At 41.0% G+C, this 23,683-nt stretch overlaps 1 protein-coding gene across 9 annotated transcripts in view; it reads left to right on the top strand.

The window, feature by feature from the left end:
- The window catches only part of HHAT (hedgehog acyltransferase), a 348,893-nt gene that overhangs the window by 243,305 nt on the left and 81,905 nt on the right, over nt 1-23,683 (top strand). For all 9 annotated transcript variants that reach the window (XM_077937214.1, XM_015117485.3, XM_077937224.1 and 6 more), the window contains one exon: nt 17,469-17,670. In XM_077937214.1, the coding sequence (XP_077793340.1) occupies nt 17,469-17,670 (202 nt within the window). The remainder of the gene's footprint in view (nt 1-17,468; nt 17,671-23,683) is intronic.

Below are 23,683 nucleotides of genomic sequence, written 5' to 3' on the forward strand. Positions count from 1 at the left end.
GCAACCCTGAGCCACCGTTAGAGTTTATGTGCTTTGTTCCTAGAAACTTGCACCTTGAAAGGGAGACATTTTACCTTAGCACTGTGAGAAGGGAGTAATGATCTCTAGCCCACATTCTGCTCTGGAAGTACACCCCTAGGAAGTATTTGAGCTCATCCAGAGCCATGGGAGGGGGTTCGGTCCTTTGCCAAGTCCCATGCCTTGCTCAGACCATGATCCTGGGAGATGTCTTACTCCCAAGGGGACTTTGGATGAGGGCCCTCTGGAGAGCTGTGCAGCCCTGTGAGGCTCAGCAGAGACACTGATGGAAGCTTGACCATGTACAGTGTAATCCCTGGGAACTAGGGACTCCTGGAGGGTATGAGAGATGCTGGAAAGAACACAGAGGACTCCGCAGCTGTGCCAGAGGCAGCTGTGTGCCCAGGGCTGGTGCTGCTGAGGAAGACAGTGAGCCACAGACCCACCACCCGGGAGTGTGTGTGGAGAGGAGCAGAAGGATAGGCATCAGACTAAAAAGACCTTTGCGCTAATGAGAGTGTGGGGTCACCCTTGGCATACATTCTAACATAGAGACTTGTATTCTCCAAGCAAGCTCCTCACTGAGGAGCTAGAACAGTGTGATTTGAAGTGACTGAGCTGCAGGAGAGGTCACTTAAGGCGGTGCTGTCAAGTCATAAGGTGACGCAGCAGGAAAGTGGTGGTAACTAGATGGGCTAGCAATATTGGCCCCGCAGGTGAACTCTGAAGAGTAGCTTGGTTGCCCCCAGCAGTCCAGCCCATTCTAGCATCCCTCTGGAGAGTTCTTGGCTCCTGGTGCCGTAAGAGGGGCAAGTGTTAAAGCTCACAGCTTCACCTTAACTCCCATGCTTTGCAGCATGGACAGTCAGCCTTCTCCTCTGGCCTTCTCATTTAGGTAAATAGGGAATGCTCTTGAAGGAGCCTCTCTCAATCTCTTGGCCTCGGCCGTCGAATTGAAAAAGGGTCAGCTTCTTAACCTCTGAAAATAAACTGTCTGATCTGTGCTACCCAAGGCAAAGATGGTGAGCTCTGGATCAGCTACTTCTGCCCTTCACATTGTCTCTGGGCATGAACCAGATACATAGCATCTCCTCCATGCCTTTCCCTTTCTTGTCAGGAAAGCTAATGGTGTTAGAGACCCAGATCTGCTGATTTGGTTACTGGCTGTTAGATTCAAGTCAACATACGCCGCCTGGGTAAATGAGGCTCCACAGGCATGCGGGCGCTTGGAGGGCATCTCTTTGTTCTTTGGCTCCATGAAATGGCTTTGCTTGGCAGCTGCCCCTTGCCTACAATTTCTCCTGTCATAGTCTTGGAAGGCAGGACCATGGTGTGGGTGGGAAGAGTTTGGAACAGCACATCCCTCATTTGGACCCAGCTGCTTCTCTGTATCCCCACACTCAGGACCTGGCTTCTCTCTGCAGCAACATTAGCCGCCTGTACTGGGGAGTGACTAATCACTCTCATCTTCTCTGCCTGCCTTTCTCAGGGGTAAGGTAAAGTCGAGCTCAGTACTCTCCGACCCATAAAACTTCTTTTCTCATCTTGACCCCACACTTGAGAGGGAGCCTTCCAAGCAAGTGAAATGCCATCAGTATGGTGTACTTCTTTCCCCAACCCTTGGGAAGTGGTTGTTTCCTAGCCTGGACCACCATGTTAATATCCAGATCTACAGCTGACATCTTTGGATTTCTTATGACTTTAGTGCATGAACAGAAGCATTTTTAATCTACTGAAGATTCTGCCTTGTATGTCACACGTTTAATGTCATCCTTAGACTGCCTCTGTCTGTAACATGCCAGCTCTTAAAATATTAATCTCTAATGTGCACTCAAGAGTTTACTCAATTACCACGGGATTTTTCAAATAAGCATCATCATCCCCGCAGCCCTGACTGCATTAAGAGAAAAATGCTTACCGGGCCATTGTTTCCTGAGCATGGGATGATGTTCCTGCTTTGTTTCCGAAAATGTTACACTGGCACGGCTGTGTTGGCTACTGCAGATTTATTGTCATTCATGCCCAAGCTCAAGCATTATCAGTTTTCCCTTTTAGTGCCAAACTTTAAAAGGTGCCATCTCTGATAGGGATCGTGAATCATAATTACGGTAAATGAGAGGCAGTTGAAACAGTTCTGTCAAAGCTGATTTGTCGGAGTGCGGATTTCAGTCTGGAGAGGGAGCAGCCGCCTCATTACCACCAGCAGTCATTCCACTTTGATTATTTTTTTGAAAATCACATCAGTTTCAGAGACCTTTATTTTCTTTCCTCCTGAAGACAGTCTTGAGTGTCAGTGTTTTGCAAAGGGTATCCATATAATACTTGCTGGCTTTTTCTCCCACTTTTACCCCTTTCTGGGCATTGTAACTCACCTGTGGCCACCCTAGATGACCATTTTCATTTCCAGTATGCCTTAAAGAAAGCCCAGGATACAATAGAAATGTGCTATTAGGAAATAATTTGTTACCTTGAGTCAAGATTAATCTCAGGCTTCCTACAAGTAACCCTTTTGGCTGGGTTTTGTGGCTCGTGCCTGTAATCCCAGTGACTTGGGAGGCCAAGGTGGGAGGATCGCTTGAGGCCAGGAGTTTGAAACCAGCCTGGGCAACATAGTGAGACCTGGTCTCTAAAATATAAAAAAAACGTAGCCAGGCATGGTGGTGTATACTCGCAGTCCCAGCTACTCAGAAGGCTGGGATGGGAGGATCCGTTGAGCCCAAGAGTTTGAGGCTGTAGTGAGCCATGATTGCACCAGTACATTCCAGCCTGAGCAACAGAGTGAGACCCACCACTCAAACTCTCCCCTGTGCATTTTGCACTTGCCGATGCATTTTAATTTTGGTTAAAAGACGAGAGTTAACTTCATGGCAGCAGAGGGGTAGGGAAAATGGAGAACTCAAAAGCATAAGCTAATATTTCAGGAGCTCTGTGTTCTGAAACCCAATCAGGGAAGACAGATCCCCTCTGCTTTGATAGAAACCAGTGAGGATCCTCCCACCTTGGCCTCCCAAAGTGCTGGGATTACAGGCGTGAGCCACCGCGCCTGACCCACACTACTCTTTTTGTGACCTGCGAACACGCTGGAATTGAAGTGACGTGCCTGGCCAAGGAAGAGGTATCGTCAGGAAAGTTAACCCAAGTAATACAGCAAAGGCCAACTCTTGGCCTCCTGGATCCCATCCCCTCACAGATATCGAAAACTGATGGGCACAGCCATGGTTTTATTTGATGCTTTTAAAGTTAAGGTCATATATGTTAAATATCACAACTTGAGTGCTTTAATTTTAAAAACATGTAACCCTGGAGTTTTGCTTTGTGGTTAAATCTCCCTTTTCTTTCGGTAGTTCCAGCAGCTTTCTTGGAGAGGTTGGCGTTGGTATGTGTCCCCCCCATCAGTCCCTGCCAGCCGTCCCTTTTGCTCAGGGTATCTCCTGTTGGTATCTATGATTTAGTCTGACTTCGTAAATATTCCCTCGAAACCCCACAGCACTTTAGAGGAGAACACAGTGGCGGCAGACATAAACAGTGATATTTACTTACGAAGTCACAGTTTCTAGCTGGAGAATCATCTTTTGTTTACAAGGAGTGACAGTCAAAGAAAAGAAGAGGCAAGAGAGATGAATCAGGGAAATGAGAAGGATGAAGGAAAGAGCAGGAGACAAAGGAAATTCACTAGGATTTATTGAGTGTCCTCCTGAATTCGGAGTCTAAATTAGACCCTGGTGGACTAAGAAGGGAAATTTTATAATTCTGTGTTGCAGGTATTGATGTAAGGTGGGGAATCCTGCATGCTGTCAGGCCTGGTGAGGTAGCTCAGAAGTACTAAAGAGCAGCACATCGGCAAGTTGAAAGAAATCATTTAGGTTGAGATGAATGCATGAATCTTAAAGAGGTAAAGAATCAAAGAGTGAGATTGGCTGGGGAAATTTTCGTGTAAGTGAATGTTAAACCCATTTTGAAAGATCAAATGATGGAAAAGACTGACCAGAGGCCTTCCGTGCTTGGGGGATGGGATGGCATGGCATGATTACAAGGCCCAGGTTTGGGCAGGAATGAAGTTAATGACTGGGGTGGAGAATCTATTTTGGAGGCTGGTAAGATGAAATTAGTGGCATAAGAGGCAGTTGGAGAATGACTTAGAAGAAGCCAAGCTGATGGGTTTAATTTAGGCCATAATACAATGGGAATCCACTGGAAGTGGGACCCCCGAAGGTAGAGACTTGCCCACCCTTATTAGACTAGATGCTTCCTGACCACAAAGAACTTGCCTCTTGTTTTCCTTTATGTTACACACGTCGGCTGTTGATTTTTGTTTTTGCTAACTGACCAACAGACCAGACTTCATATGTGTGGTACTGGGTTGCTTTGAAAACCTGGAGTATACACCTATCAAGGCCATGGACCCCGCCTCTGGGGCCCTCTCCAGCTTGGCTGCCACAAAATCATTACACCATAAACCCAGATGAGGAATGAAATGCTTCGGGAACCAGCTAGGCATTTCTTTATTGCACTTGTCCTCAGAGCACTTTCTTCCAGAGACTCCAAGGCATTGTACCAGCACAGTAACCTTTAAGTTGTACAAGTTTATTTTAGAGTGAACATTTTCCTAACAGCCATGATAAATGAGTTTGAAGATTAGGACCGGCAGGAGTGGCACTGAATAGGATGTGAGTGAGAGGCAGAGATGGAAAGGAAATATCCAGGAGAAACCCATAGTTCACATGCTGATTAGAGGAGGTGTATGCCCAGGATGGTGGCAATTTTAATCCCTGGATTTGGGATCTGCTGATGGAGCAAAGGTTGGGAAATGCCTTGGGGGCAAGGGTGGGCTCTTTCCCCTACCCCTTCTCCTCCTGACTGTGCAGTGGGAGAAGTCATGCATCCCTTCATCATATGGACATCCTCATTTGCCCCTTTACTTCTGGCTTTTCGTCCCCCCCCACCCCGCCCCCACCTTTTCCTCTGGCCTAGGGAAGCTTATAAATGCTTTTAGCATCCTCCTGGGAGAAAGGTGGGAAGACAGGCAGGCAGCCAGAAAATGTTGGTGGTTATTAAACTGAGGCTTCAAGGACCTTTTTATTAGCAATTAGACTCAGCTTTGCAGCACTAAAGAGTGTAAATTCCCACTCTGTCTCCTTTGCTCAAACCTCCAAAGAATCTGTTTTATATAGTATTTATTTATAACCCAGAATAGACCTGGGCCTGGGAGCCCTGGGGATGCTGAGGCTTCAGTGTGCTCTCAAGCAGAAGAAGAGGGTTAGAAACCCCAGGGAGGGAAACAGTACATACCCCTTTCTGGTGTTCACCTCCCCTGGGCCTTGGCATGTCCCTGTTTGTGACTGGGAGCTAGTTTTGATGCATGACATCTTGAAAAGTGCTTTTGGTGCTTTTGCTTTGCTTGCTTGTTTTACAGTCTCTGGTGTGAAGATTGTAATACCACAAAGACACATGTGTCATCAGGACTTTGACCTCCCAGGACATCATTAGGTCACTTAAACTGATAAAATGTCTAAACCTGTATAAGGACTTTCTTTAGACAGTTAGTTACTGCAGTAACTCATTATAAGAAAAGGACTTGGTCAGGTGACTTTTCTACTTGGCAGATAAAGGGGGAACCTGAGGGGAAGGGTGACAGTTATTTGATGGCAAAATGTTGGAGATAGACAAAATCGTAGTAGGTACTGCCTTACCCTGGCACACCCACATACCTTCTGCAGGCTCCTCCGCAGCCAGTGTTAGGTGTGTGGAGAACAGCTGGCTGTCATCTGGATTAAGAATAATCAACAGGTATATGTGGGTGTTGAATCCATAGCTTTGACCCAATAGCACTAAGTGACCTGGATTTGATAGTGACACTTTTAGGACTAATGGTTTCAAGTAAAGAACATCCCTGAGCAAGCAGTTCAGTGTTCTTGGTGTCTTCAAATGCTGATGAAAGATATAGGAGTGCTACTTGTTATGATAATGGCTTTTTAAAACCCCAGCTTTATTGGAGTGTAACTGATACACAAAAATTGCACATATTAATGTGTACAATTTGATGCGTTTGGACATATGCATGCACCCATGAAACCATCAACATAATCAAAGTAATAAGCATATCCATCACCTCCAAAAGTTTCCTTGTACCCCTTTGGGTTTTGTGTGTGTGTGTGTGTGTGTGTGTGTGTGTGTGTGTGTGTGTGTTAAGAACACTTAACATGATATTCGTTGAATGAAGTATGCTGCTGCTGGCCCATTATTAGTAAGTATAAACCTTTCATGTGTATGCAGTGTTAAAATCTCCAGAGTTCTATTCATGGGCACAGCATATCTTTCCATTTTTTGTGTGTGTTTACTTTCTTTCATCAATGTTTTATGGTTTTCAGTGTACAAATCTTTTGCCCTCTTGGCTAAATTTATTCCTAAGTATTTTATTCTTTGTCATTCTATTTTTTTCTTTTCTTTTTTTTTTGTTCTTTTAAAAATGATATTTTTTCTTAATTTTCTTTTTGGATCATTTATTGTTTATAGGAAATCAACTGATTTTTATGTTACTTTTATATCCTCCAATTTTACTGAATTTGTTTATTAGTTCTAATGGGTTTTTTGTAGTCTTTAGGGTTTTTCATATATAAGATCATGTTATCTATAAACAGACATAATGTTATTTCTTCCTTTCCAATTCGTATGCCTTTTATTTATTTTTCTTTTCTAATTACTCTAGCTAGTACTTCCAATACTATGTTGAAAAGATGTGGTGAGAGTGGGCATTCTTGCTTGTTGCCAATCTTAGCAAAAAGACTTTCAGTTTTTCAATGTCAAATATGTTAGCTGTGGCTTGTCATATATGGCCTTTATTGTACTGAAATAAATTTCTTCCGTACCTAGTGTGTTGAGAGTTTTTAATCATAAAAGTTTGTCTAATTTTGTCAAAAGTTTGTCTAATTTTGTCAAATGCTTTTTCTCCATGTATTAAGATGATAACAAAGGCTTTTGTCCTTCATTCTGTTAATGTGATGTATCATGCTAATTGATTTGTGTAAGCTGAGACATCCTTGCACCTTAGGGGTAGATCCCAGTTAATCATGATGAACCAATTCTTTCAACATACCGTTGAATTTCGTTTTCTAGTATTTTGTTGAGTATTCTTGCATCTATGTGCATCAGGGATATTGGCCTGTAGGTTTGTTTTGTTTTGTTTTGTTTTGTTATTGAGATGGAGTCTCACTCTGTCACCCAGGCTGGAGTGCAGAAGTGCAATCTTAGCTCACTGCAACCTCTGCCTCCTGAGTTCAAGCGATTCTCCTGTCTCAGTCTCCCAAGTAGCTGGGATTACAGGAGGCATGCACCACCACACTGGGCTAATTTTTGTATTTTTAGTAGAGACAGGGTTTCACCATGTTGGCCAGGCTGGTCTTGAACTCCTGACCTCATGTGATCTGCCTGCCTCAGCCTCTCAAAGTTCTGGGATTACAGATGTGAGCCACTGTGCCCAGCTGACCTGTAGTTTTTTAATGATGTCTTTGTCTGGCTTTGGTATCAGGGTAATGACAGCCTCATAAAATGAGTTTGGAAGTGTTCTTTTTCTTCAGTTCTTTTGACGGTTGGAGAAGGATTGGTATTACTTTTTCTTTGAATGTTTGTTAGAATCCACCAGCGAAGCCATCAGGTCCTGAGCTTTTCTTTGTTGTTAGGTTTTTAATTACTAATTCAATCTCTTTGTTATTAGTCTGTTTAGATTTTCCTGATTCTTTCTTGGTTGTATGTTTCAAGGTATATGTGCAAAAGATGCTCAATATCACCAGTCATCATGGAAATGAAAATCAAAATCACAATGAGATATCACTTCATATGTGTTAGGATGGCTATCATTTTCTAGAAAAACAAAGGTAACAGGTGTTGGTGAGGATGTGGAAAAATAGAACTCTTGTACATTGTTGGTACAGCCACTATGGAAAACAGTATGGAGATTCCTCAGAAAAATAAAAAAGAGCTACTATGTGATTCAGCGATTGCACTTTTGAGTATATAAAATAATGGAAATCAGTATCTAGAAGAGATATCTATACTTCCATATTAATTTCAGCATTATTCACAACAGCCAAGATATGGACATAACCTAAATATCTATTGATATATGGATTGATAAAGAAAATGTGGTATATACATACAATGTAATATTATTCAGCCTCAAAAAAGAAGAAATTCCTGCCAGTTGCAACATCATCGATGAACGTGAAGAATATTCTATTCAGTGAGATAAGCCCATAACAGGACAAATACTGTATGATTCCAGTTATATATAAGGCTATGAAGGTGAAATAAGCCCCTGATAGAAAGAGAAATACTGTATGATTCCACTTATATGAGGAATCTAAACATAGTCAAACTCCGCATGCATGTAGATGTTCACTGTAGCACTATTCACAATAGCAAGGACATGGAATCAACCTAAAAGCCCATCAATGGTAGATTGGATAAAGAAAAAGTGGTTCATATCCACCATAGACTACCATGAAGCCATGTAGAACAATGAGATCACGTACTTTGCAAGAACATGGATGGAACTGGAGGCCATTATCTTTAGCAGAAACAGAAAACCACATACTCCATGTTCTCACTTATAAGTGGGAGATAAAAGATGACACATGGACACACAGAGGGGAATGACAGACACCACAGATAGAGGGTGGGAGGAGGGAGAGAATCAGGAAAAATTGCTAATGGATACTAGGCTTAATATCTAGGTGATGAAATAATCTGTATAACAAACCCCCATGACACGAGTTTACCTATATAACAACCAGCACATGTACGCCTAAACTTAAAGGTTAAAAACTAGTCAAACTCATAGAAGCGAAGAATAGAATGGTGGTTGCCAGGTGCCAGGGGTGAGAGGAAGGGGGTCTTTTCCTTATCAATGGATATAAAATATTGGTTATGCAAGATGAAGAATTTCTAGAGATCCACTGGGTAGCATTGTGCCTATAGTTAACGATACTGTATTATGCATTTAAACAGTTGTTAGCAGTGTAGATTTCATGCTAAGTGTTCTTGCCATGATTTAAAAAAAATTAAATGTGGATCCAGAGTCTTTATATATTGTCTCATCTGATCTTCACAGCAACTCATACTCAAAGAAGGTTTTAGTGCTGCTAGTGCATACTCAGTGTGTATATTTAAGCTGAGAAGTTTACTTGACAAGTTTGGGGTTACAGAAGTTGGTGAGTGGCAGAGCAGGGCCAAGGTCACATCTTCTAGCTCTCAAGCACTGCCCTCTTTCTTGTCCTCCACTTCACCACTGTTGCTGCTTGGGCTGTTTTCTAGTGACAGATGTGCTTAGACTGAGCCATTCATACTCTCTCAGCCTCTCTTTCTGTGAGAAAGATAGAGCTTTTGTGAAGCCAGAGTTTGGGTTTTGAACTATGAAGGTGTGGTTGAATCTTTCTCTAAGATGGAGGCTACAAGCTTGGGTTTATCAGCACAGTACTTCAACTCACTGAACTACCAGCTCAGTGAGAAAAGAAAGAAATTATTATTTTTTAAATGTTGGCATCTAATTACATTTACCTAGAAGTTGAAGTGTAGGCTAAATATAGCTTGAATTTAATTTCTATTTTATAAATTCTACAATGTTCTGTTGCCAAAGAGGGCATAGAATTTTTAATAGATAATTTTCAGAATTGCATATGAAGCTTTTATACAGCATCTTTTAGTAAAGGAGCTGAGAATTAGTCCAGCTCAAAATATTTTCTCTGCTTTGAAAATAGACTCCTCTTAGCCTTCTGGAGGATGACAAAGCCTATGGTTGCCCATTAACCAACTGCTGGTTATTACTTATTAAGATGCTGTTATTATCTCTACTGGACAGAGAGATATTAAAAGCAAATTATATTCCTTTTTGTGTGCATCTTCCTTTGAAAACTTTTTTTCCTTATTAAAAAACAAGGCGGGGGGGATATGTATACAGAATGTGCAGGTTTGTTACATAGGTATACGTGTGTCATGGTGGTTTGCTGCTATGATGACCTGTCCTCTAAGTTCCCTCCCGCCACCTTCCACCCCCCAACAGGCCCTGGTGTGTGTTGTTCCCCTCTCTGTGTCCATGTGTTCTCATTGTTCAATTCCCACTTATGAGAACATGCAGTGTTTGGTTTTCTGTTCCTGTGTTAGTTTGCTGAGGATGATGGTTTCCAGCTTCATCCATGTCCCTGCAAAGGACGTGATCTCATTCCTTTATATGGCTGCATAGTATTCCACACATTTTCTTTATCCAGTCTATCATTGATGGGCATTTGGGTTGGTTCCAAATCTTTGCTATTGTGAATAGTGCTGCAAAAAACATACGTGTGCATATGTCTTTATAGTAGAATGATTTATATTCCTTTGGTTATATACCCAGTAATGGGATTGCTGGGTCAAATGGTATTTCTGGTTCTAGATCCTTGAGGAATTGCCATACTGTCTTCCACAATGGTTGAACTAATTTACATTCCCACCAACAATGTGAAAGCGTTCCTATTTCTCCACAGCCTAGCCAGCATCTATTGTTTCCTGACTTTTTAATAATCACCATTCTGACTGGTGTGAGATGGTATCTCATCGTGGTTTTGATTTGCATTTCTCTGATGCTGAGGGATGTTGAGCTTTCTTTCATATGTTTATTGGTCACATAAATGTTTTCTTTTGAGAAGTGTTCATATCCTCTTTCCACTTTTTGATGGGATTATTTGTTTTTTTCTTATAAATACGTTTAAGTTCCTTGTAAATTCTGGATATTAGACCTTTGTCAGATGGGTAGATTGTGAAAACTTTTTATAAGTAGATGTGTAGCTTCCTTTGTGATATCTACCTAGAAGATGGAGATTTGACTGGAGGGTCATCATTGGCTATGAGAAAGAGCACTAAAATGTGGGCCAAGGCCAAAGCCAGAGCCAGGGTTGGGTCAGGGGAGCTACTGCCCATGAGAACTGGGCTCAGGACAGCACAGCCAGCTCTGTAGAGAAACCTGAGCACAGGGACTGGTCTCAGGGCCCAGATGAAGCCAAGGTGAGGTCACCTCACCACCAGTGTAACATGGACAAAAGTCTTGCCTTTCCTAGCCACTAAAGGCTCTGTTCTTTGAAGGACTAGTACTTTTACTTTGGGTGGTAAATCTCTTAGGGTTAGAGTAGTTCCAGAGGTGTAGTGACACATACTTTTGACTTTAATAGGGTAATTAGGATTACAAAGTATGGAGAAACTTCAGGGTCTTTCAGTGGTCTGTATTCTTTAGGAACAGGTGTCTTCCAAAGTCTCCCAGTACCTGGTACAGGACCTTATAACCAATCTTCCCTTTGTTCCTGTTGCTTATAATGGGTCCATGACAATGGTGACAATTTACAACAAGTTTAAAAGCTATTCGAGGCTATCAGCAGTAAATGGAAATTGTGTTACATATATAAGTACTGTTGACTAGTAGCTGTGTAATACACACATACATGCATATGCATACGCACATCACATATCTAGTGCTGTCTGAATGAATCTTATAATTTAGTTCAAATGACACCCATAATAGACACATTTTGGTAAATAGCTGTTCAATCAGCGGAACAGACAGTACACACCGTAGGTTCCTGGGTTAAACTGCAAGCTGGAAAATGCAAAAGAGACTTCCTGGACATGGAAAATCAACTGGAGTTTATAGACTGAGTAGGTGTTGGAAAATCAGGGAGGATGGAGGAATATCTTCTAGATGTGGAAATGATATGACCAAGGGCACGGAGCTATCAAATTCTCCTTTATTCAGGATTTTAGGATTTGTTACCAGAGCCAACTGGGGAGAAGGGAAATAAGGGTGGAAAGTTAAGGCGGAGCTGGAGTAGGATGTCAGCAACTGCCTGCCCTAGCCCGGCCGAGGAATAGGTAAATAATGACAGGAAACCAGCAAGCCCACCTCGGCTCAGTGCAGGAGACAGTAAAAGCCACGTCCGTCAGTGTCTGGTGCTTCATCTTCATACCTTATTGGGGTCTGGGATTAGTCTGTCATAGAATTAAGTGGTAAATGTAGCAAGCCAAGGAGCTATTGTATGGGTCCTTGGAAAAAGGAAGTGTTGCGATTTTTAGATAAATGCGTTTACCACATGGATTGTTTCCACCCCTGTCTCCCACTGTAGGGCGTATATTTGTGTTGTTTTTCATAGTAGGTGTGAGGGAGCTAGATACTTTCTTCTCCCTTTATGTACCTCTACTCAGCATCACCCTAGCCACCAACTTTTTGTGCCCCACTTCTGAAATAGGCAGATGTCTGCAGGATGTCAGGGAGTTGAGATAGCAGGTGTTATCTCTGCTTGTGGGACAGAGGGTGACTACTTAGTCGCTCAAAAGCAGAAGTTATACCTCTTGTCTTCTGACACTGAACAGTGGCTAACAGAGCTCATTGGCTCAAATCCCTTTGTAAATTGTAAGCATTATTCTCTTGAGCAAGAATTCTTTCCTAGAAAGGACATTTTTCAGTTAATAAAACATCAGTGGATGTTTCTGTGGAGACTGCTTTGAAGATTTGGTTAAACAGGAAATATATCACCAAAAACACAACATTCTAGGTGCAGATTTTACTTCTCCTGTGTAAAATAGGCCTAGTTATTTCCTTGGAGGGTTGTTTTAATGATTAGAAATAGTATGCATAAAGCATCTGGCGCATGGGCACTGAGTAAAGGGTAGAAGTCATCAATACTGTCTACATTTTATATGGATTCTTCCTCCTGAGTTGGCGGTGTGCTATGGTGCATTGATTCGGTGAGATGCTTTTAAATTAAGAAGGTGGCTGCAGCATTTTCTATAAGCGGTGACCACACGAAGCCAGCCAGGCCGAGGCAGGCTTCATGAAGACTCAGCCTGACACAGTCACTGACGAGAAGCAAGGTTTTTAGTTTTGCTTTGCTGAGAAGGTGGTGCTGATTGCTTTCTTCCATTGGGAAATCAATTTACTGTGCAGCGAATCTTAGTAAGCAGTTTCATACTATTGCTTTTCTAAAAAAAGAGACATGTTTCTGTTTTTATTAATCATTAAACTGACAGAAGATGGTAGAATTTGTAAAAGAAAATAACCTGTTTGCTCTCCTTTTTACCACACGTACTGTTTTCTAGAAATTAAGAATAAAGAAGAGATTTTTATCTTCCAGTCTTGAAACTATACCCTCTTCTGGTTTGAAACAAACAGCCTCATGTCCTTGGAGACCTGCCATATATGAATTTCTGGAATAAAAGGAATTTTCAGAGATGTTTGTCTGCTGTCATTTTGAAGGCAAAGTAACAGAGCCTTGGTTCCAGGAGATGCCCAAAATAGCTGGGCATGTAATTTTGGGGCTAGATGTTTCCTGATCACAAGCTTGAAAACGTGTCCTCCTTGGAGTTGAATTCAAGATCAAGTACCACTGGTGTGGAGAATGAGAGGGTTTTATGCTATGGTTTTCTGACATATACAGCGCAGCTAATTTGTGTGTGTGTGTGTGTGATGGAGTCTCACTCTGTTGCCCAGGCTGGAGGGCAGTGGTGCTCACTGCAACCTCTGCCTCCCAAGTTCAAACAATTCTCCTGGCTCAGCCTCCCAAGTAGCTGAGACTATAGGTGTGCACCACCACACCTGGCTAATTTTTGTATTTTTAGTAGAGACAGGGTTCACCATGTTGGCCAGGCTGGTCTTGAACTCCTGACCTCAAGTGACCCCCCCCAGCCTCGGCCTCCCAAAGTTCTGGGATTACAGGCGTGAGCCACTGTCCCTGGCTGCAGCTCACTTTTAATTAGTGAGATACGATTTAAACAATAGCAACCACAACAACATGAAGCAGGTTGGGTGAAAAGAGAATTTGATAATCTGTTTTATAAAATAGCCCTCTGCACAGTTTCCTTAAAGAGAAGTCGTTCTTCATCCTTTTGCAATAGGTTTGATCACCCTATTTTATTTTTACATACAACACTGGTTATGTAAAGTTAAGGGCGGCCTCATGATGGGCCAGCGGTTACCTCCATGCAGGTAGGAAGCAGCGTAATTCTGGCCCATTTTTTGCCTCTGCTGAGTATTCTACACCAATAACCAAGCAGCCTCTGGGGGGCAGCAGAACACCGGATAAGACCACTGTGCCCTGGGCTGTCAGGCTTTTCTGACTTGTCATCCAGCCCCTCCTTTGTGTCCTTGGCGCAGAACCCAAGCTTCTCTTTGCCTACCAAAACTCATCCTCTTGGCCTTGCCAGAATGAGAGGCTTCGCCCTTCAGCCTCCTTTGCCCCACTGTTTTCGCTCACACCCTTCTCCCCTGCACTCTGAAACCTTCCTAGTCTACTTTGTACCATGTCACATAGCTTAATGATGGGACTTGTTTGCTATTGTTTCACAAGCAGGTATGCCCATCCTTATAGCAAGAACAAAGTCTTGTCTGTTTCCCATAGTGCCAGGAATTCCCTGAAGGCCTAAAGACATGCTCAACAGCAGGTGGAAGATTCCGTAATCTGTATTGACTGCTTGATGCCTATTTGCTAATTTGATTGTCAAGATGGTCCTGTTTTTGCACAAATGAAAGAATTGGCTTTGCTTTACTTATTTCTGAAACTGCTACATTCTCACATACCTTCCAGTTTAATAGTTCCTGATTGGGGTGAAATATAGAGGACTTTAAAAATTAGCCCACGGATGTAATGGAAGCAGTAAGTTGGGTGTACAGTTGCAGATTTGCTTCTTGGTCTTTCTCCTCCCCAACTGTGTACCTTGGGCAAATTAATTTCTCAACCTTAGTTTCCTCACCCATAAAATGGGATTATGTAAGGTGATCAAATAATTTATTATCCAAACTGGAAACTGGAACATATTTGAGAGTGGAGGATGTCAAACAAAAACCAGATATAGGTAGTAGTTGAAGCAGTAAAAAAATTTATTTGGGAACTATTGTAATAGGGGAAAAGAGACCTCAGTATGGAACTGGACTCAATTATTTTTTTTTTTGACAGAGTCTTGCTCTGTCACCCAGGCTTGAGTGCAGTAGCATGTTTTCAGCTCACTACAACCTTCACCTCCTCCTCCCAGGTTCAAGAGATTCTTCTGCCTCAGCCTCCCAAGTAGCTGGGACTACAGGCCCACACCACGATGCCTGGCTGATTTTTGTGTTTTTGGTTGAGACAGGATTTTGCCGTGTAGCCAGGCTGGTCTCGAACTCCTCACCTCAGGTGATCCACCCGCCTCGGCCTCCCTAAGTGCTGGGATTACATGCAAGAGTCACTGCACCCAGCCAGAACTGGGCTCAATTCTGAATACAGCTTGGACAAGGGGGATATAGCCAAGGAGCAAGGTGGAGGTCATTGAGTAGACTACTATTAAGAGGAAACGTTGGGAAATAGGGGGATTCTGGCTAAACAGACTTAACAGGATTCCTCCTGAAGGCAGCCAGGGTGATCAGACACCAAGAGTAGGTGATGAAGAATTTGGCCAGATATTGGAGCATGATCAGATACTGCAGGTGGGGGGTTCGTTCTAAACCGACTTAGCAGTATTCTTGCTACAATAAAGATGGACACCAAGGTCGAGGCCTAGAGAGCTTAGAGGAGCTTGACTAAAGTTTAGTCAAGGAGAGAGTCTTTGTCCAGTGGCATAGTTTGAAGTAATTACAATGGTATAGTCTTTTAAAAGATTTATTGCCTGATAAGTTGCTTTTGTTTTTAGCTTGCCTACCTATACAGTTCTATTAAGCCAGGTGTGGTGGCTCACGCCTGTAATCCTTGCACTTTGGGAGGCTAAGGCAGGAGGATCACTTGAGGCTAGGAGTTTAAGACCAGCCTACGCAACTTTTATCATCTCTACAAAAAAAAAATTTTAATTATCTGGGTGTGGTGGTGCATGCCTGTAGTCCCAGCTACTTGGGAGACTGAAGTGGGAGCATTGTCTGAGTTCAGGAGCTTGAGGTTGTGGTAAGCTAAGATTGCACCACTCCACTCCTGCCTGGGTAACATCTAGAGATGCTATCTCTAAAAATAAAATAGTCCTGTTGAAAACATTTTGACTAGAACAATTTCGTCTCCGAAAACAATTTTATTTCCTCCTCAAAAACAAGTTTGATCGCCTCCCCCAAATTAAAATGGTATATAAACAGGACAAATGCTAAGTTGTTTAAAATGCTGGGGCAGTGGGTATAAACCATACATATGGTGCTTTAAAGAATCAAACAAAGTAGTATTTGTAAAGTGTCTAGTACTTGGAACATACTGTGTATTCAGAAAAGGATTTTCTCCTTTTCCCTCCTGGAGGAAGGTTGGACAAAGAAGCACTGATCAGCAATAAACAAAGGCCTATGGGTTTTTTTAAAAGGCTATTGCAAAAAGCTCCTAGCTTTCCAGGTCCTAACAGCCTAAGGTGTGAGTTTTGTCCAACTCAAGCAGGAAAATACTGACTGAAGAACATAGTCCTGTCTCTCTGTACTCAGGCAGCTGTCTCGGCAATAGAGAACATACCCAGGGGACGGCTGTGCATTTTGTCTGGTACTTTGGCTGCCCTGTGAGCACAGAGCCCTTTTCTTTGTTGTGAATTCACGACTGCTTCTGGGCAACCTGCCTAGAAAGCTGGGGAACCGTCTCTGGCACCCATCTGCTGCACCCAGCTCCTGCCTGTTTAGGAACGTGATCTTACCAACTGCATTTAAATAATGGGTTTACCATAAACTTAATAGTCTGAGCTGTAAAATCCGCACCTGCTGTATTAGTCCATTTTCATACTGCTATGAAGAAATACCCAAGATTAGGTAATTTATAAAAAAAAAACAGTTTAATGGACTCACAGTTCCACATGGCTGGGGAGGCCTCATAATCATGGCGGAAGGCGAAAGAGGAGCAAAGGCACATCTTATATGGTGCCAGGCAAGAGAGCCTGTGCGGGGGAACTGCCCTTTGTACAACCATCAGATCTCGTGTGAGACTTATTCACTATCACGAGAACAGCATAGGAAAAACTCACTCCCATGATTCAATTACCTCGCACTGGGTCCCTCCCATGACACATGGGGATTTTGGGAGCTACAATTCAAGATGAGATTTGAGTGGGGTCACAGCCAAACCATATCACCTGCCTTGAAGGTTGCTGGTCCCGTGTAGCCAGAAGCCTAACTGCCATTCTGTGATTGGATTTCCAGGGTTGGGCCCGGGCCCACCCCTTTCAGAAACTCTAAATTCATGACTTCTTGCCCTGCCTCTTGTAAGTGCTATTTTGCTCTAGTAATGAGAGCTCTTGAGCCTGTGTGTTCATTTAACCTAACACCCTGCAGAGCTGAGGCTTGGGTTTTTGCCAACTCCTTGTGGGATGGAGAATCCAAGGAATCTGGCCTCCTGGAAGCGAGGAAGGATCTGCATATGTGAACAGCAGTGTGCGACAGGAGAGTCAAGCCAGGGAGCAGGCAGAGTTGCAGGGCAGCCCTCTGCATGGCTCCTAACAGCCTCTTCTTTCTCTAGGTATGTGTACATTCCAGTGGGCGGGTCCCAGCATGGCCTGCTAGGGACACTGTTTTCCACGGCGATGACATTTGCATTTGTGAGCTACTGGCATGGCGGCTACGACTACCTCTGGTGCTGGGCAGCGCTCAACTGGCTGGGAGTCACCGTGGAGAATGGAGTCCGGAGGCTGGTGGAGATTCCCTGCATCCAGGACAGTCTGGTGAGCAGGGTCCTTGCTTCTGTGTTAGGCGACAGCTGAGCTACGCAGATTAGGTCTGGGAGGGATGGGGCCATCAGATTCCCTGCCTTCACCGTGGGCCCTTTCTGCTAGGTTGGTTCAAAGTCCATATGCCTAGAGACAAGACAGCTGGAAAAGAAGCTTCTGTAGTGCTTATGTGTGTTTGTGTGTGTGTATGAGTATATATGTTATAACTATAAAAAATGTATTATGTAAAAATTAGAAAACTTAAACAAGAAAAAAACCTCCCTTCAACAGAAACCATGTTAAGATCCATTCTTCTAAATTTTTTCTATGTGTTTATACAAACAGACATATGTATGTAACATTAAAACAAATGCTATTACAGAGAGATGATTGTATCTGGACCACCTTTTTAAGTCACTGAGTCCATACCTAACCACCCTTTTTAATGGCTACATAGAATTCCCTTGTGTGGATATGCCGTAATTTATTTTAGTCTCCTATTATTAGTAATCATATTATTCTAAAGGTTTTTTGCAGCTGTCCACTGGATTAAAATGAATATCATAACCAGGATGAATTCTCATAAGTGAAATTTCCAGGTTCAAGGTTTTTCTCTTCTTTAATGTTCCTTATGTATATTGCCTATTAACTCTTAACTGCCCTGTAGACAAAAGTACACTGGTTTATGTTTCTACCAATGGCGCATAAGAATGACCTTGCTCATATTGAGTATAACTGGAATTTTAAATCCTGATGGGTGTTGTATATAGTAGTATAAAAAACAACTAAGGTTTTAAGAAACAGTTCAACTTTACAGGAAAGTGATTTGGAAAATCAGTTAAGCATTTCTCTTTACACATATATTTTAAGTGATTTTAAACTATGGGCATAGCTTTTATCTTGCAAATGTGGTATATGATATATTACAGTCTTGTCGGAAATCATCAGTTCTGAAGATGCAGCAATATCCCTCTAACCCCAAAAAAAGTAGCTAAAAAGAAATGTGCTGGCATCAGTGTTCATGGCAGGCAATCACACACAGAAAATTTGAAAAATGATTAATGTGGCTAAATTCCACCAATATGAATAACTAAAGCAAATGCACTTTAAAAAACCCTGTCAAAACAGAATACATTTACATATGTTTTTATAAAGATAGCCATAGTACAAGTGGACAGTTATTTCAATAAAAACTGAAATAAACTGAGTAGTCAAACAACACATTGGAGGGGATTTAAATATGCTCATGTATGTATAAAGATAAATATTTTTCCAGCCATCAGCAGGAAGGAAATGCCAGTGGATTCTAATAGAAAATGGTATTTCAGTGAAAGCCATGGCTATGTAACACACAGGAAAACGAAAAAGGATGGTATCATAAAGATTTTAATCTTCCCTCAAATCTGAGCATTCTGCTCCAAAGCCTGAAAACACAGTTATCACCTTTGAAAGACAGAAGGTTCTTTTCAGCCCTGTCTGTAGCCCTGTAACTCATTTCTGTGCTGTTTCATGAAGCAGCTAACATTAACCTTGAACTTAATGTTAAGCAGTGCTCTGTGGCCTTTGAGCCATAGCTTATGCTAGTAATAATTTTAGAAATCTAAAACGTTGGAGTAACCCAACTGTGCCATGTAGCCTGTGGCCTGTTCATTTTGGTTCAAAATAAATCAAGGCATCAGGCACATTTACTCACAGGATGAAGCTCTTGCCTGTCTACCTTGCTCCATCACAGCTTGCTTCAGGACTCACTCATTCACCTCACTTGACCTTCCATCTATAATTCAGGTACCTTGGTACATAGTAATTTTTGATACGCATTTTCTTGGCAAAATATTTGTCTTATATGTTGCAAATGTGATGTTTGACTTGCATCTTTATTGAGCAAGAATATATTTTATGAAACCTATTTTTATCACCTACAAGCCTGGTAGGAGGTGACGGCTATTTAGACAATGTACTCCTTGAGTACATGGCCAGGTTCCCATTACTCTGTTTATCCCCATTGTCTGAGTGAGCCTCAGTGTTAAGTCAGTGTACAATTAGTGCTTTCATATCAGATCGATTCTTCAGTTCTTCCTCCACTTGTCCAGACATAGAGTCTTCCTCCAGTACCCTGTTTCTTGTGTAGTTCCACACAACATCCAAATGCACACAAATTTTTGAGGGAACTATTTCCCCACTTAGTTTACCCTTCCTCTCTCTCTTTCCATGAATCAGTTTCCTGTTCTTCTGTCAAAATCCAAATAAAGACTTACTGCCTCTGTGAGTTCATTCTGCATGCCCCTCACGTCCTCAGTATTATTCAGAGTTCTCCAGAGAAACGGATCAATAGGGTGTGTGTGTGTTTGGGTGGGCGGGCGGGGGTGGGGTGTGGTAGGGATGATGGTAAAGAAATTTAGTGTACAGAATTAGACCGTGTGATTTTGTAGGCTGAGAAATTCAGACCCAGGAGAGCTAATGGTGTAAGTTCCAGTCCAAAAAAAAAAAAAAAAAAAAAAAGGCAAGAGAAGACCAGTGTCCTAGCTCAAAGACAGGCTTGAAGACAGAAAAAAATACTGTCTTAGCTTTCTGTTCTATTTAGAACTTCAACAGATTGGATGAGGCCCACTCACATTGGGGAAGGAAATCTGCTTTCTTCAGTCTACTGATTCAAATGTTAATCTCATCCAGAAACACCTTCACCAGAACACCCATGAATAATATTTAAGTGAATATTTGGGCCCATTCAGGTTTACAAATAAAATTAACCATCACACCCTTTCTTCATGGTGTATATCCTTCATCTGTTTTATTAAGATAGATTAGCAGATGTCTAAATAAAAAAAACTATTTTTTCTTTGTCATATCGTCTTTTCAAAAAATGTTTGCAGGTACATAGTAGGTGTTTGTATTTATGGGGTACCTGAGATATTTTGATACAAGCATGCAATGTGTAATTATCACATGATGGTAAATAGGGTATCCATCATCTCAAGCATTTATGCTTTCTTTGCGTTACAACCAATCCAATTGTACTCTTCCAGTCAGTTTTAAATATATAATAATTGTTGACTGCAGTCACCTTGTTGTGCTACCAAATACTATGACTTATTAATTCTATATAACTATATTTTTATGCTCATTAACCATCCTTCCACCCAACTACCCTTCCAGGCCTCTGGTCATCATCCTTTTACTCTCTGTCTCCACAAGTTCAGTTGTTTTAATTTTTAACTCCCACAAACAAGTGAGAACATGTGAAGTTTGTCTTTCTGTGCCTGGTTTATTTTCCTTAATTACTTCCAGTTCCATCCATGTTGTTGCAAAGGATAGGCCCTCATTCTTTTTTATGGCTGAATGATACGCCATTGGGTATATGTACCACATTGTCTTTATTTGTCTGTTGATGGACACTTAGATTGCTTCCAAATCTTGGCTATTGTGAATAGTACTATAGTAAACACGGGAGTGCAAATATCTCTTTAATTTACTGATTTCTTTTGAGTATATCCCAAACCATAGGACTGCTGAATCATATGATAATTCTGTTTTTAGTTTTTCGAGGAACCTGCGAACTGTTTTCCATAGTGGTTGTATTAATTTACATTCCCACCAACAGTGTACAATGATGCCCTTTTCTCCACATCCTTACCAGCATTCGTTATTGTCTGTCTTTTAGATAAAGCCATTTTAACTGGGGACAGATAATATCGTATTGTAGTTTTGACTTGAATTTTTCTGACTTTAATGTTGAGCGCTTTTTCATATACCTGTTTGCCACTTGTATGTCATCTTTTTCGAAATGTCTATTCAGATCCTTTGCCCATTTCTTAATCAGATTATTAGGTTTTTTTTCCTGCAGAGTTGTTTGAGCTCCTTATATATCCTGGCTATTAATCCCTTGTCAGATGGACAGTTGACAAATATTTTCTCCTATTCTGTGGGTTGTGTCTTCACTTATTGATTGTTTCCTTTACTGTGCAGAAAACTTTAAACTTGATGTGATCCCATTTGTCCATTTTTGCTTTGGTTGTGTATTACTAAAGGATTATTTGCTAACTCCAGTGTCCTGGCAAGTTTTTCCAATGTATTTTTTTAGTAGTTTCATATTGTGAGACCTTAAATTTAAGTCCTTAGTTCATTTTGATTTGATTTTTTTAATATGGTGAGAGAGAGGGGTCTAGTTTCATTCTTCTTTATATGGATATCCCGTTTTCCCAGCACCATTTTTTGAAGAGATTGTCCTTTCCCCAGTGTATGTTATTAGCACCTTTGTTGAAAATGAGTTCACTGTAGATGTGTGGATTTGTTTCCGGGTTCTCTATTCTGTTCTATTGATCTATGTGTCTGTTTTTGAGCAATACCATACTATTTTGGTTACTATAGCTTTATAGTATATTTTGAAGTTAAATAATGTGATTCATCCAGTTTTGCTCTTTTTGTTCGGAATAGCTTTGGCTATTCTGTGTCTTTTGCGGTTCCATATAAGTTTTAGGATTTTTTTTTTATTTCTGTGAAGAATGTCATTAGTATTTTGATAGAGATTGCATTGAAACTGTAGATTACTTTAGATAATATGGATGTTTTAACAATATTGATTATTTCAGTCCATGAACATGGAATATCTTTCCATTTTTTGTGTCCTCTTCAATTTCTTTCATCAGTGTTTTATAATTTTCATTGTGGGGATCTTTCACTTCTTGGTTAATTCCTAGGTATTTAATTTTATTCGTAGCTATTATAATTGGGATTACTTTCTTGATTGCTTTCTTTAGTCTGGCTAAAGGCTTGTCAATTAAATGAATCTTTTGAAAAAACAAACTTTTCATTTCATTGATTTTGTATTTTCATTGTTTCAATTTATGTATTTCATCTCTGATCTTTATTGTTTCCTTTGTTCTAATTTTGGGTTTGGTTTGCTCTTACTTTTCTAATTCTTTAAGGTGCATCATTAGGTTATTTTTAGTTTTTCGACTTTTCTGATGTAGGTGCCTATAGCTATAACTTTCGTCTTAGTATTTCTTTCGCTGTATCCCATCGGTTTTGGCATGTTGTGTATCCATTATCATTTGTTTCAAGGAGTTTTTCAATTTCTTTTTTAAGTTCTTCATTGACCCTCTGTCATTCAGGAGCATACTGTTTAATTTCCCTGTGTTTGTATAGTTTCCGAAATTCCTCTTGTTATTGATTTCTGCTTTTATTCCATTGTTCAGAGAAGGTAGTGGATATAATTTCATTTTGTAAAATGTTTTAAGACTGATTTTGTGGCCTAACATATGGTCTATCCTTGATAATGATCCATATGTGGAGGAGAAGAATGTGTGTTCTGCAGCCGTTGGATGAAATGTTCTGTAGATGTCGATTAGGTCCATTTGACCTGTGCTGCAGGTTAAAGCTGATGTTTCTTTGTTGATGTTCTGTTTGGATGATCTGTCTAATTCTGAAAGTGGGGTGTATAATTTCTTCAGCTGTTATTGGGATATCTCTCTTTAGCTCTAATAATATTTGCTTTAGACATCTGGGTGCTCCAATATTGGTTGCATATATTATTTACAACTGTTATATCTTCTTGCTGAATTGATCCCTTTATCATTGTATAATGATGATATATGTATCTTTGTCTCTTTTTATAGTTTTTGTCTTGAAATCTATTTTTCTGATGTAAGTATAGCTGCTGATGTTTTGTCTTGAAATCTATTTTGGTTTCCATTGGCATGGAATATCTTTTTCCATTTCTTTACTTTCAGTCTATGTGTCTTTATAAGTTAAGTGTGTTTCTTGTAGCCCACAGATCATGGGGTCCTGTTTTTTAATCTATATGTGTTTTTTAATCTATTCAGCCACTCTGTCTTTTGATTGGAGAGTTTAGTCCATTTACATTCAACATTGTTATTTATAAATTAGGACTTCCTCTTGCCATGTTACTATTCATTTTCTGTTTTGTGGTCTTCTTTCCCTCCTTTCTGTCTTTTAGTGAAAGTGATTTTCTCTGGTGGTGTGTTTTAATTTGTTGCTTTTTTGTGTATCTGTTGTGTGTTTTTTTTGTTTG

Source organism: Macaca mulatta, chromosome 1 (assembly GCF_049350105.2).
Source record: "Macaca mulatta isolate MMU2019108-1 chromosome 1, T2T-MMU8v2.0, whole genome shotgun sequence".
In the NCBI taxonomy this organism is placed as follows: domain Eukaryota; kingdom Metazoa; phylum Chordata; class Mammalia; order Primates; family Cercopithecidae; genus Macaca; species Macaca mulatta.